This window comes from Xylocopa sonorina, chromosome 17 (genome assembly GCF_050948175.1).
Source record: "Xylocopa sonorina isolate GNS202 chromosome 17, iyXylSono1_principal, whole genome shotgun sequence".
NCBI lineage: Eukaryota > Metazoa > Arthropoda > Insecta > Hymenoptera > Apidae > Xylocopa > Xylocopa sonorina.
This window is the reverse complement of record NC_135209.1, coordinates 3,543,647-3,558,421: the sequence shown is the minus strand read 5'-3', so window position 1 is coordinate 3,558,421 and position 14,775 is coordinate 3,543,647. Positions and strand designations below refer to the sequence as shown.

Below are 14,775 nucleotides of genomic sequence, written 5' to 3'. Positions count from 1 at the left end.
TGCTCGGTTCTTTGTGTTCGTGAGCATAGTTTGTCGAGAGATTATCCTGCTCGTGTTCGCATAAAAATTATTCGAGTAAATTGTGCCATTTAAAATGAGATACTCCTTCGTTATTTTTCTAATTAAAACATTCGATAAATTTATATTACACTTAACTAATGAAGTAATTTGTATATTTTATATTACATTCTAAGTTTATAAAAAATACGCATCGTGTATCTAGTTTAATTGCATATCAAGTATAATGTAACGTAGTGTTTTAAACGAAAAATGGCCTCGTATCTCGATGTTATATTACTATCAACATATATATACATGTAACTATAATAATAACGTTTCATTATATCAGTGGAGTTAATCAAACTTACCAAAAAATTGTACAATATCACAAATATCGACGACGTACATTTAAATTGACTAGGTAGAGAGTAATACATAGAATCATAACATAAAATGGCACAATTTAACTCTATAAATATTCCATTTATCTATATATTAATGCATCTAGCTCTCGACCATCTCAAATCAACCATAAACTATTATTTCCCACATAAAACACTGTATACCTTCAACCAGACTGCACAACATGGTAATCAGACTTAAATGGCAATTAGAAACAGCACTGAACGTAGAACAAATAGCTATCATTGCGATAAAAATTAACAGTTCAGTACAATATAATTTTTATTAATCATTTTTCACGTATAACACTTTCCGAGCGATTTAAAATGGTCGAAACGGATGTCTTCAAGCTGGCATATCGATTGATGGGTGCGCAGAAGGCAACTCGAGCGATCCTCGACAAACCGTGAACACTGGAACCTCGTTATCTGTTGTTAATAACACGCGTACAAGTGTTTAATCCTATTGGCGACCGAACCAGGAGTAACTAAAACGGAAACGTTCAAACGGTAGTCGCTGCGTGTAGTAGGCAATATAGATCGATCGGTCATTGTAAAGCGCTTAGGTCCTGTTAACGAAAAATCCTCGAACGTTTTATGTCCGAGCGCTGGAAGTTCCTTTCCACCGAAAGCGAACCATTTCAGTTGGTTTCTCTATCAGTTGACTATACAATGTCGCCCCTTTCTTAACTCAATTGTCTCAGGTGTCTGCCTCGAAGGTGTGCAAAGTTCATCATTTATTTCTCTTCGTCTATTTAAACTCTTAGACACTGCTGAATTTTGCGCGAGGCTGCTTCTTTGTACAACAGAGTTCAACACGAATTACGTGTAAATCATACAGCAGTGCAATGTGTGACGTATGGTACCATACCTTCTGAGAAGCGGAAGTAGATAGCAGTGAATATGTTTGCTGAGATGCGGAAGTCGATAACGCCACACACTATAGTGCCTGAGAAGTTAAATAGTACGCTGACGCCAAAATGATCAGGATTGGGTCTCGTTCCATACATGCAACTAACTTATACGATAAACAAAATTCTGGAAATCTGAAACAAACGGAATAGTAAAAAAGCTAGCACGAGAGACGTTCGTATATTTTGAATCTTTTGAGAAGAATAGAGAGAGAGAGAGAGAGAGAGATTTTAGTTAAGAGGGGCAGATTGATAGTAAATCGTCTAATCATTAGTTGTAACTTGTACTTGTTGGACTATCGGTGCTTCGACGGGTTCGACCCCGCGACTTTGAGTGTTCGATAGCGAGATATGTAAACTTAAACGTAACCGTAACAATTAGTTTAGCGATACTTAGGGGTATTTAGGGTCTACGAAGGTGTCTGCATTCGAATAATTTACGGGTAACTCGATGATTGAATGTGATGCAACGCTATGGTTTTTCGAGAGGTAACGGAATTTCCTTTTATTGTTGGCTCGACGAGCGTAGATTCTATCGTTAGTTATTCCGTTGTGAAGCATAGAACTTTATTGACTTTGCGTCTACGTAATTAAGTAGGCATTGAAGCTGTTGTATTCTGTCTCACGAGATAGCTTTGTTCTACGCGAGATAGTTGATGTTTCCACCGATGTACTTGTACTAGTCTGTAAGGATAGATCAGTTGTACAATTTTGATTCAATTAGATCGATTCTGTTTTCGTAGACGACCGACGTTCTTAACTTCACTTCGTCGAACATTTCTTCGAATCGTGTACCCTTAAAAACGTTTCCATCTGACGCTTTTGATCACGAATGGTTGCTGGAATGCATCAGCCAGAAATTTGAACTCACCATGGCTGTTTTACTCGTATCGAATCTCTTCTTCAGCTATTTAAAATATTAATAGCAATTTATTGATCGCTTAAATCTCTTCTTCAGCTAATTTATTGATCGTTTAACCCTGAATTATGGTTTTGGAATTCTTTTGATTCTTCGAATAGTCGGTGACCCCAAATTTTTGGGCTGTTAATGCGAGTCCAAGGATCACAGTGACGCTTCTATATAACTATATTGGGTTGCAACAAATCTCTGCTACAATAAGTGACTTTACAATAAAGTCTTTGGGTCACGAAACAGCAGAAAGACGATCGCGATGCGTGGGAAACGACAAAAATTCTCATTACTTAAAAGAAACAGAAGAAAACAATCTGTACACGCTATTTCCTTCGTACATTTTACTACACATTATTCGATCGTAATGCACTGCAATCTTTTCCTCGTAACAATCATGTCTCATTAACGAAATGCGAAACAGTTATGACGATTTTTCAGCTGAACTGTTATTAAATGGATAGATTATTTGCGTATATATATATATATATATATATATCAAATCGAAACTACGAAAGAGTTATCAAATACAACATGCAATCGTCCCTTGATTTATGTAGAAAATTAGTTTCGCGTAGTTGAGAAGCAAGAGTCGAGAGAATCGGTAATAAAATTTCGTAAAACTTGGTCAGGACTGTGCACTGCCTTCCTACAGTTCAATTATTCTAATATTCTTGTAACAATTAAGAAAAGTGGGTTCTATATTCGCCTTTGTTTTATTTTTATCTCCTTTTATTCAATTAAAACTGTACTATTGGCTTTTGAATGTGTATGGTAGTTAAAAATATGAAATCAATAACACAATTAATTATACATCAGTCAGGACATTTTAACTAAGGAAGGTAGCGTACAAATTTTTCATTTTATATAATTATGCATCACTCGAAACGATTTAGAAAGAGATACCATGCAAAGATAATTTAAACAGCTGCGTAAAATCAGTTGCATATAATCAGGGGACGAGACAAAACTTTAATTGCCGATTGAAACGAAAAAAAAAAAAGAAAGAAAATGGTATTTCTTGGTGTTACATTAATATCCCTAACGATAGATACAACGAGAAGAGACAGAGTACACGATTAAAAGCAGAGATAAGAAATATGTCGGTAAGGTAGAGAAAAGATTTCTAGCGCACGGACCTCGTCTGTCGCAAACACATTTTTAATACGTGGCCAATCGTTCGTGTGTTGGCGCCCGCACAGTAAACTCTTGTCCAATTCTTAGGTAGGTCGACGGTTCGCCTTTCGTCGCTAAGACCGGCGAACATCGACGATAGCTCTATCTCTCTATTCACATTAATGGTCTACGTCTAATTAACTACTACTGTGTAACTAACGCTAATTTTCTTAAGTACCATCCTTTTCCGAATTGTAGAAAGTTTATCAGTCGGCGCTATTCTCACGCTGGCATCGTTACCCTATTGTATCGAAACTTGTCATAATTCACTGTAACTTAGAGGAGATCAATTAGGAATATTATATATATATATATAAACACACACACCCCTTGTACGTATGCGTAGCGTAAAACACGTGTTACATATTATCGCACGTTTGTTGACACTGTTCATATTTTACGAAGCTGTTCGTTAGCTTTCCGGTAAAATTAACGATACCTCCTCCTCCTCCTGTGCAGATACGCGTGTTTTCAGGGATCGTCGTTCGGGGTTTCGCATGTTTTCTTACGTAAAACGCGTAAATGTTCTAGAGAAACCCAAGAGTTTTAATCTACAAATGCCCTTAGGTGATTTTCATTGTTGCGTGTTAGATTGTAATCGGGAGAGTTTTATATTCAGAGTCTAAGCGATCTTCTCCTGCTTCGAGTTGAGGCTGCAGAGAGTGAATCTTTAAACAACGCGAGGAATTGCGATGGTTCCTTATATACTGTTACCAGATAAAAAAAAATGATATAATGAACGCATATACGATTACACGTGAATGTACGCACATATCAAGAGGGGCACGCGTCTAAATATATATATAGAGAGAGAAGAAAAAAGAATTTATGTCTGTTTTCGCGTATATGTGTACGATATATGAAAAAGTGTTCTGTATTGTTTAGTCGTAAGCTATAAATACACATATATGTATAGCTATTAAATGTAAGATAAAATGAGATATTATTATTGAAAGTATATATATATATGCATATCGCAAAACTGTTGCGATCGCATAATCGCGGCCAAGAATATCGCGCATATCAGGCGGAAGCCATCATAGCGATGATTTTATCGATTAGGACATATCCTCCTAAGTCTATAGAATTACTTACGAAATAATGTTAACTGAACAGAAAGTTCGGTTCGACGTTATTTTAAAATAAAAGTATTCCTTACGAAGACTGCTGTCGTTAATGTGAAATTACTATATACGTGCGCGCTATAAAATATAATAAAATAGTAAACGAGAAGAACGGTAGATAACAGTAAAAAAAAAAATTGCGGCAAACAAATTAATCGCAAAATAGTCGTCTTCGTACGCAATATCTCTCTAAATAGTAATAGCGATCTTTTAACACGCTCCACTTTCTGTTCATATGGAAAGTATACACAGCATACCTCTATGATTAACTAATTTTGCGGCAAGTATGTTGTATCATGTGTACGTTTTCTTGTGCAAGAATAAATACTATTGTGACACCATCGTTCGTTTTTATTTCCTCCTCGTTACAATAACAGTATTCACTTCGATCGCAGAGCAGAGGGCTGAATTAGAAAGAAACAGACGAATTAGTATCTCTTTGCACTGAGAAGTGATCGAAGATATATGTTTCAAACTACTATGCTGAATACCTTTTCGAAAGGCAGGAATGTCGTCGATTCACATAGCAACACGATATTTTATTTATTATAGTATTAAAAATATATTTATATAAGTTACATCTTAAAAATATACTGTTTCTCTGAAACAATTTTTACCTTAATACTGTATAATCAGATTGTTCTCTAATAAATTAGCTATCCAATTTCTACGTCTTCTGGCTTAATACGTATTTTCTAGCAACTAGAAGAATGTCTACATTAACACGATTGCGAAGGAAGAAGAGACGTGAAATAATAAAAAAAAGGATTGATACGATGAAAATGTTTAGATTTCCAATTATCTCTAACCTAATACAGACAGTAACCATGTTTTGATTTACCAAGTTCTCGATATGTTCAAGTTAGAAGAATCTACACCAAAGATTACATTACGTCTGATAACGCGGTACAGTCAAATCGGCATTAACGTCCTCGTACACTTGTGCAAACGGAAGTGTAAGTAAGGCATTTGCAGTGAACCTTTTCTTTGGATCGTGTTGCAAGCACTTTTTAATTAAGTCGATGCCCTCAGCGGAAAGATTTTTTGGCAACGCTGGCGTTTCACCCATGCCCACCTAAACAAATCAGTGCGTAAACGTAAAGAAGTAAAAGAAGAAAGTATTGTTCAATGTAAAGCGTCAACGAAGTCGCCATACCTTAAACATAATCTGATAATTAGAATCGTAATCTGACCAAGGCCTTCGTCCACTGGCCATTTCTATTATACAGCATCCAACCGACCAAATATCAGCGGCTCTACCGTGACCACCACTTTCCGATTTCATGAATACCTCGGGTGCCATATAAGCTGTACTTGAAAATATTAAATGTTATATATATATTTCTTTAAAGACGTTAAACTAATCTTTACTTTAGCCTATTATATTTTATTTAATCTAACCTTGAGTACCAACAAAACCTTGCAATTCGCCTGGCATAGTAGTATGTGCCTTGATTTGTACTGCGCTCCCAAAATCACCAAGCTTCAAGCAATTACCCTCGTCCGTTAAAAAAATATTTGCGGCTACGTACATAAAACATATGTTGCATAATTTTAAATAATAGAAAATTGAATGATATATTACTTTTACTGGTAGAATGTATCATAAAATATACTTTTAATGTCACGATGTACTATTCCGTGCGAATGAAGCACCGCCACAGCTGAAAGCAGCTGATGAGTATATTTTCTAACCAATGATTCCGGTAAACCGTTCCCGCTACCCGCTACTAAGCTTTCTAGAGTTCCCTCAGCGCAAAATTCCATAAAAATCAACATTTCTTCCTGGAAAGAGATTCATGTCTTCTCGATACGGATTTTTACAAATAAATCTCATCTGCCAAAAGTAACCATCATTTGTCGAAACAAATGGTTACAAATCAGATAGACTATAAAACGTTAACTTACGCGATGAATTTCTAGTCCATAATACCGAACTAAATGTTTATGTTGAATCCCCTCAAATATTTGCAACTCCTCAGCAACGCGTCTAATAGCTCTATGATCACCAGGTTGCAACTGAACTTCTTTCATAGCTAATAATTCCCCAGTTTGATTGTTCACTATGGTATAGACTTTGCCAAATCTTCCTTGACCTACGTTTACATTTTTAATATACAGTGTACGTAAAAAGGTGCACAAAATTATTTTAATGTACTTGTAAAGGTAAATGAGAATATACAGCGTTAAGCTTACCTATTTTAATACCGCGTTGCCAAGTAAAAGTAACTCTTCTTGCTTTAATACGGACTCTGTCAACAGCCTTTCTATCTGTAACTTGTCCAATAAGTTCGCGGCTTCTTAATCTTTCCTCAATCTCCTTTTCCACGTTTATTATAGCTCGATTGATTCTCTCCCGTCTGGGTAGAGCACGATCTGGCGTGTTAATGGCAATGCTTGGACTTCCATCGACTACGCTTGCAGAGGAGGTCCTTTTAGAACTATGCGGAGTATCAGGAGACTTAACAATATCTCTAGGTTTCTGAGAAAGAGTTAAACTTGCGGTTCTACTTCTAGTATGACAAGGTGAAGATGCTCTTGAGTGGGATGATAATCTTCGTAAATCTGAAATGTAACGTTATTAATCTCAACTATAGAAAAAAATTCGTCGATTCTTTATTCTTTACTCGAAAGCTTTACTTTCTGTTTCAACGTTCACAGCAGTGTTCGCGCTTCCAACGACATGCGAAATGCAACGATCCATGCTGGTCTTCAGATCTTCAAATTCTTCGTCGGTCAAATGTTTGGTGTTATGCGGTTCGCATACTGTGATTAAAAATTCTAAGCCTTGATTCGCCCATCTGGGTCTTAATCCTCGTCCACGTTCGCAGCGTGTTTTAACGAACTCCATCCATAAAAAAGCAAACGAGACTAAACTTCGAGCTAAAACAGCTTTTTCTTCGAGCGCAAACAATTTGCACGTTTCTTTATGATAATCGAAACCCATCCGATAAGCCTGATGAAGGATTTCCCTTGCTCTTGAACGCATAGCCGATCGATCGGATTCGGAAATTGGTTCTCTCACTTTGTTAAGATCACGTTGAAAATTCCCGATAACAGTTGTAATGTCATATCTGAGATCCATAACTGTTTCCTAAATACATAAAGCTCATGTTTTTTGCGAGTACGAGGCTGGGTGGATTTGAATTTAATCTTCACCAGTTCCTACCTTCAAAGCTTCCAACGAATCTTCCAATTCTTTATTAAAGACACACCATTTTTCAATATCACACTTTAAACATTTCGCAAGAGTCACACTTTTAACGATCTTCTCTCGAACCTCTACGAACATTCCTTGCCATTCGCGTCCCACGAACATGAGTTGAAATCTGAACCACATGTCAGGATAGAGTAAATGATTTAGAAAACAATTTGTAAGAGTTGTTCTAGATCGTCAAATCGTTCATTGCTGATGGAATTTCGCAGCTGATTCTCTCGAGAATAAGGTCACGTCTTAAAAAATTTCATCCTTCATTTTTCACTTAACTCTTGCACAATGAATCGCTACTTTGCATAAGTCCATTACTAAGTCACATAATTCCACAGATCGAATGATCAAATTGACGTGAAATGACTCTTATAAATAAACCTACTAATTTACTTTTACCTATTTGTACAGTGGTCATCAGTGTGATCCTCAGTAGCCTCCTGAATTTCACGAGGTCGTTCGTTTAGAAATTCTTTAACTTGCTCTATCATAGTTTTAGCGATTTCACTATAAAGTATAAAGTATGGAAAAATATATGTCGTAAAATTGTTCGAATATAAGACTTACCAAAACTTGACTCCCGCAATCTCGTATCCGTTCAATATATTCCCTGCTATTGATTTTACAAATATCCACTCGTCCATGATCAAGTTTTTATGAAAACTGTCGTGCTGTACCATGTCTACCCACTGCTGCAGATAGTCGAGGTACACTTCGAAAACAGCCTTCAAACTTTCATCGAAGTCCCTTAAGTCTCCTTCAAACAAATGTTCGCAACTATTGTTCTCACTGGCCACTGCTGCGCAAGAATGGGCAGCAAATCTGTCGCGATGAATGCACGCGATTCTAAGACCTTCTCTAAGCTCGCGCATAAGTTGCCTGACCGATAATGGACTAGGTTGTACTGGTTTCTGTTCTAATCTCATTCTCAAAAATTCGTGGATAACATCTAATGGAACTCGAGATAAAAATACGAAAGCAGCTCTAAAAAAAAATTATCTATGTTTAGAGAGAGAGAGAGAGAGAATGAAAATGTTGTATGTTACAATTCGATATAAATAATGTACGTAAATCTTTTACCTATAGGATGGAAGATTTAACTCCTTAGCTTCAGGACTCCATGCGCCATAACGACGCAATTCATCATCACCTTCATACTCTTCATTTGGAGTATTACCACATTCATTCATATCACCCTTCTCTAGTGTCAGTCTTGCCTTTCTTAGAACAGAAGTATGTAATCTCTCAAGAAAATTGAGACTCTTTCTTAAACCTCTAGTTTTTAATACATCTTCGATGTATTTCCTAAGCGCCAAAGAAAAGATAATAATATCAATAAAACACGATAAATGTCCTACTAATATTTAATTACTAATCATTTCTGATGCACAATATTACCTATAAGCGTGTCGATCAAACTCGACTAAATAGAAATCAAGTCGATCGCTCTTATCATCCTCCAAGCACGTAAATGATGTTTCAGGAGTGGAAGGCCAGGATTGTACGAAAGATAAACCAACAGATGAATTGCTACTATTATTACTATCCGATGGACTGGAGTTTTCATCTTGATTTGTTACCTCGAATCGTACGGAAGTTTGTTTACACTCTGAGGAATCGATCGTATCCGAAGATCGTGAACTGAAATAGAACATATACCCAACTATATAGACTCCAGTCAAATTTTCTGCTTTGGATAGTACTTTGTTACGCTAACGCTGTTAACCATCGTACCTTATTCCAGAATCTCCAGTGTCGTCATGTTTTTTCTTTGTATGCAACATCATAAGTAATTTCCCTAATATTTGTAATTTGAGTCGATGGTGTTTGGTCATGTTATACCAAAGGCACATCGCCTTTACTCTACCCGTAAATTCAGTACTTTTGTACAAAGGATAATGCGCAGCAAAAGCTTGTGACGAGGGATAGAGTGCTTCTGCTGCCTCCAGTCTAGCTAATAAACATTCTACTTGCTGCAACGCTTCTCCTTGTGCTCGCGCACATGCTCTGCAGTACATCGAAAGACAGCCTGGACATATACCCAACTCTATATTTGGACTCGATCCAGAATTTGCTTCTCGTTCGACACCCGTAGCGTTTACATTGTTATTAATATTTTTTATTCTTGCAATAGGATCATATCTATGAACCAACGATATCATTTAATTCTAATCCCAATTTTTCTGTGTAAAACCAAAAATTTACCCAAATCTTCTACAGTTTACCTGTATTGCATTATTTCTGTAAGTAGACACTCCACAGCTTCGCGTTGTTTACACAGGTACTCATCTTGAGCCATTGTACTGCGATCAGCGTAATGAGCTTGCAGTTCTAGCCAAATTAAATCTTTAAATTCGTTTTGCCAACGAGTTTCTTCGTGACTCATTTGACGGCGACAGCATCTTTCTGTACTTCCCTACAAAAATTGTGTAAATCATTAATATTATATAAATTTCTCATATACGATGTTACATTATAATATAATATAGTTACGTACTAGTTTAATTAAAAAAGAAAATGTATCGTGAAATATCTCGCGTTCTTTGAGACTCTGCGTTTTCGGCGATTGGGCGATTGTCTCTTTATTATCAGAAATTGAACTTAGCTCAATAAGTTTAACGTCAGCCTTCTTCTGTTCTATATCAACTGGCTTTGATCGGAGACTACGAAACCTATTTCGAGTTTCAATCTGTAAATATTTGCCATTAGTTTTCGTTTGAACGATAGCCAAACAACTATTTGAAACGTGATCCTTTGACTACAAAGCGCTTGTAAGCGTACGCTGTTTGTAATTCAAAGGCTTACATTTTGCAAAATAATTGCTATCATTGTTCGTTTATTGAATACCTTCATATGATTTGGAGTGGACGCTTGATAATGATCGAACTTTTCAGCGTAATTATATGCTGCTTCCATATCAAGCTTTAAGTCCCTTTCACTCCCACGCAATACCTTCAAGCTGCGTTTAGATTTTCGACTTCCTTCTTTCACAATATCCTGGTTCACCTCGTCTTCGCAATCTCTGTCCGCTTTATCGCACATTTCGTTGAAAATTATGTTGTCCAAGGTATTGCGTCTGCGGACCGTTGCCTTCGACGGTGTTTCCTTCTCTAAAGATTTTGTCTCACTACAAAAAATTATACCAGTTAAATACGATATGATAAAATAGAATTGTCAGAAATACGTCGAATTTAATTCGCTATGATTCGCAGTTCAAAATGAATTTTTTCCTAGCAGAGTAGAGAACACTCTCAGATCGCCTGAGCAACCGTAACTTTCACTTTATTTCTCAAACAGAAAATGATTTGTAATATATTTCTTTGTAATACACTTGTACACGCTTGAAACATAAACGCATTTCTAACAATATTTTTTTTATTATAATTTATTACAATAAAATATATCGCTTCCGCATCATCTTCTTTAAGAAACGAAATTTACGAAGTATCTTCTTAAGCGCACATGAAACTTCGAAGTAACGCTTGTCCGGTACAGGAGATTATGTAATTATTATTTTATAAATAAAACAAGTGATCCCATATTTATATAAATGTCATTTTTCGTGCAACTTTTATGCACTACACTATAAACGTACAATACATCGTTCTTTTCTATCGTTCCACTCTACATAAACGCACAGTAGTGGGGATGTTCTTGCAGGAAATACTGCGCGATGCGTAACGAAAAAAGGAGAGATACAGCTTTGGTATAAACTATGTAAAAATAGCTGTAAAAGTTTTGTAATCGGTCGCAAGATATTATATTACAATAACTGTCACAAGCATATCAATTTCATGACTAATAACACTTCCTCGCGTTACTTACTAAGAACGATACACACAAACTGCATATCGAAATGAAATATTTAGACTTTCCTGTTGTTTATCAAAACTAAAAACAAACAAAGTAGTCAATAACAGAGAGAGAGCGGTAGAAAAATGTGCTGGTAAGATGAAAGACTGGTAAAACTACTCTGTTATCGGTATAAAGTAAACAAACACCAATTAACTTACCCTCCATTCAATTTCTGCTTCATGTATCGCTTTTTGCGATTCAGCCGAGTTCTTGGCGGTGTCTGTCCATAAATATCACACATCGCTTGAATCGACTCATCGAATTCGTTCGTCGGATCACTCGAGCCTTTCTTGCTGCAAAAATAATAAACGAACACTAAACAATTGAAACGTACACTGAACTTTGAAACGCCTAAAATTAAAGCTGCATCAGAAAAGATCACCAAAAATTCGAACGATCTTAAACCGCTGTAAATATTGTATTTGCATATAAAAACAATAAGAAGTATCGCAGTTACTACAGAAAATTAATCTAAAGTCAGCGAACGAATATTACAATTAAGTATAGTTGTATCGAAATATATATCAGATTTTGCGATTTCATATCCAGATTCATTGATATGCATATAAGTTCATGGAATATTAAAGAGATTTCTGTTTTCAATACACACACACACTATAGTAATGTTATCAATTAATCTAATTTAATTCCATGTGAAGATAGATCAATAATTTATGTCAACTTATGAATCCGTCTTATACATTAGCATTATTTTAATCATAAATTACAATTAATGGCAAGTGACCGTTCGTTCATTGGGATTTAATATACAGTCGAATGTATATATTTAAATCGTGCGATTTAAACTACACGTGTAGCATCAATACTTCGTCCCGAATGTACGCATTAGATAACTAATTGAATATATACATAAGTATACCCAGTATAGGCTAAATTTGATATTGGACACAGGTCTTAGAATGTTTCGTATAATACGTATCGCGAATAATGAACTAACTAATAGAACGAGTAACATCATTCCCACGGGACTATGCTAACATCTTCTCGACTAAGTAAACGATTAATTTTCCCTCTACTGTAGTATCTGCCATCGTTTTTAATTACATGTTGATACATTGCCATGAACAAATGCCAAACTACGAAACGAACTGCCAATGTTGATAAATACCATGACAATTCGAAATTGAATTGCATTTCACGCGAACGATCTCGCACGGAGCTCGTTCGATCCTGTCGTTCGACGCAGACGAGCCTGCCGGCGATTCACTTCCGACTGTTAGAAATCAGACTGAATGTTAACTGACAAGTAAACAAAACGTAGACATTGTACCGATCGCGGATTCTAGCCGGTGTTACTTTTGTATTATATCGAGTCGTGCACGCCACGTGGTGGTACGAATATCCGAAAGACTCACCCAACATAACCAGCGTCCTCGTCGGATGAACCTGAAAAAGGATTTTCTGTGGCATAGCTTTTTCTATCGTAATGCAACATTCTATGTACACAAGCACATCACAGTCAAGTCAACGCTGTCGACGTCCACTGAGGAACTTGGCGCAGGTGCATTTGTCGTCGCGCTGTTGCCATTCGGAGTATAAACAGGTGTTTGGGAAGTCACGTGACAGCGCGGGCAATTTCGAAGCGTCGCGAAGACGGCACTGATGGATACCTGCAACAAAAAAATTAGAATTAGTATTAAGCATAGTAGTTGTAAAGTATTTTAGTTGTAGAAAATTTGTAGGCAAAAATAAATCAGTCATTAATTATTATAGTTGTGTTGTAATTGCATTAAAGAATTACATGTTAATTTTAATTCATTTACATGCAATGTATTAATAAAGTTTGCACTGGACAATGCAAATATCTTTCATCGCATTATAAGTATGCAAGGAAAATACTACAAGTCCAGAACAATGAAAAAAGTATAACGAAAACAGAATTTCTTGCTACGTATTATCTTTAAAACACTTTATTTTCAACAATGTAGTACTTGTACCACTACATAGAGTTATAATATGTAGATGTTATACTATGTATTTTCTAAACTTATTAGTAAAAGAAAAATGAACTTTGAAGATTATCACTTTCCTTGTGTACCTTTGACGATACAAATTATTGGTGTAAATTGACATCTAAAAATGATCTTCTTGACCTTAAGCTATTATAGGAGAATACTTCCACCTACCTTCAGATAGAAAGGATTATACAATTCATGTATTCGATACATGTGATATGGTTCATTTTATTCAAACAATGTCTAACTTTTTCAGCAAAGTACAAGTGATTTTCGTATATCCTCGCACCAACAAATGATAATGCTTTCAGTAAAGTACAATGTCTACGCGTCTTTGTGGTTTTACCTTGTGTGTTTCATATGTGTTGTTTCGGTTACTCGATAATACTGTTGCACGATTAGGAATTTTTATCTCAAATACAAAAATGGGCCATTCGGAAATAAGTTCGTTCAAATCCAAGGAATGCTGTAAAGCATTAAAAGTTACAAAAACTTGTGTAAGAAGTAAATAGAAATGCATGTTCTCCAGCCTTAATTTTGCACGCTTGGATATGTCACAAAGAAATGATAGCACCGTCAGATATTGAACGTGATGCGCACCGTTAATCCCACCTAACAACCTCATGAAGGTATACAATACCAATTTATATATGTATGTATATAATTTCTCAGGCTTACAGCAAAAGTTTAGTGAAGTAATTTTACATATTTACATATATAATATAATATACGTTACAATAGATATAATATACGAGAAAAAAATTAAAAAATATTCTGTATTCGTTACCTTCACAAGGAACATAAATTCATTTAGCAACCTACGTTAGGGCTCTCTCCATCAATTTTCATAGAACTACATAAACGTGTATATGTATTGCAGTTTCGAATAATAGATATATTAAGTACATTTCAGATATATAGAGGGGAAAAAAAGAGTATTGCTTTGCAATTGAAAATATTTTACGAATCTTGCCAGTGAATGAGAAACCCTAACGTGGAAAGAGAATATTTTATGCAAATGTTTTTTGGAATGTCTCAAGGATACTTTTCTCGCCAAGCGTTTTAACAGACAGAATATCCGGACAAGTTTTTATAAAAATATACGTGTATCTATGAATATTGGAGCGTGATCTTGCATCATATGAAACATTTAATTATTGCTATGCACGTTCGGTAATTTTTTTAAAAGTACAAATGGACGACTATGAAATTGT

At 35.7% G+C, this 14,775-nt stretch overlaps 1 protein-coding gene across 2 annotated transcripts; it reads right to left on the bottom strand.

Annotated features, from left to right (window-relative positions):
• Nucleotides 1–5,327: 5,327 nt before the first annotated feature.
• Nucleotides 5,328–13,133, bottom strand: Mekk1 (mitogen-activated protein kinase kinase kinase 4). Of its 2 annotated transcripts, none has more exons than XM_076907681.1 (18): nucleotides 12,962–13,131; nucleotides 11,744–11,878; nucleotides 10,578–10,857; nucleotides 10,228–10,419; nucleotides 9,956–10,146; nucleotides 9,465–9,872; nucleotides 9,129–9,371; nucleotides 8,811–9,035; nucleotides 8,298–8,714; nucleotides 8,130–8,237; nucleotides 7,692–7,851; nucleotides 7,163–7,616; nucleotides 6,719–7,087; nucleotides 6,431–6,618; nucleotides 6,139–6,307; nucleotides 5,924–6,046; nucleotides 5,679–5,830; nucleotides 5,328–5,597 (listed from the first exon to the last, which is right to left on the bottom strand). In XM_076907681.1, the coding sequence occupies exons 1-18, from the start codon at nucleotides 13,039–13,041 to the stop codon at nucleotides 5,412–5,414; spliced, it is 4,080 nt and encodes a 1,359-aa protein (XP_076763796.1). In that variant the 5' UTR covers nucleotides 13,042–13,131; the 3' UTR covers nucleotides 5,328–5,411. The 2 variants fall into 2 exon arrangements, 1 of the variants encoding a protein (XP_076763796.1); XR_013102686.1 differs by having other exon boundaries at nucleotides 5,459–5,597; nucleotides 5,679–5,835; nucleotides 12,962–13,133.
• Nucleotides 13,134–14,775: the final 1,642 nt, after the last annotated feature.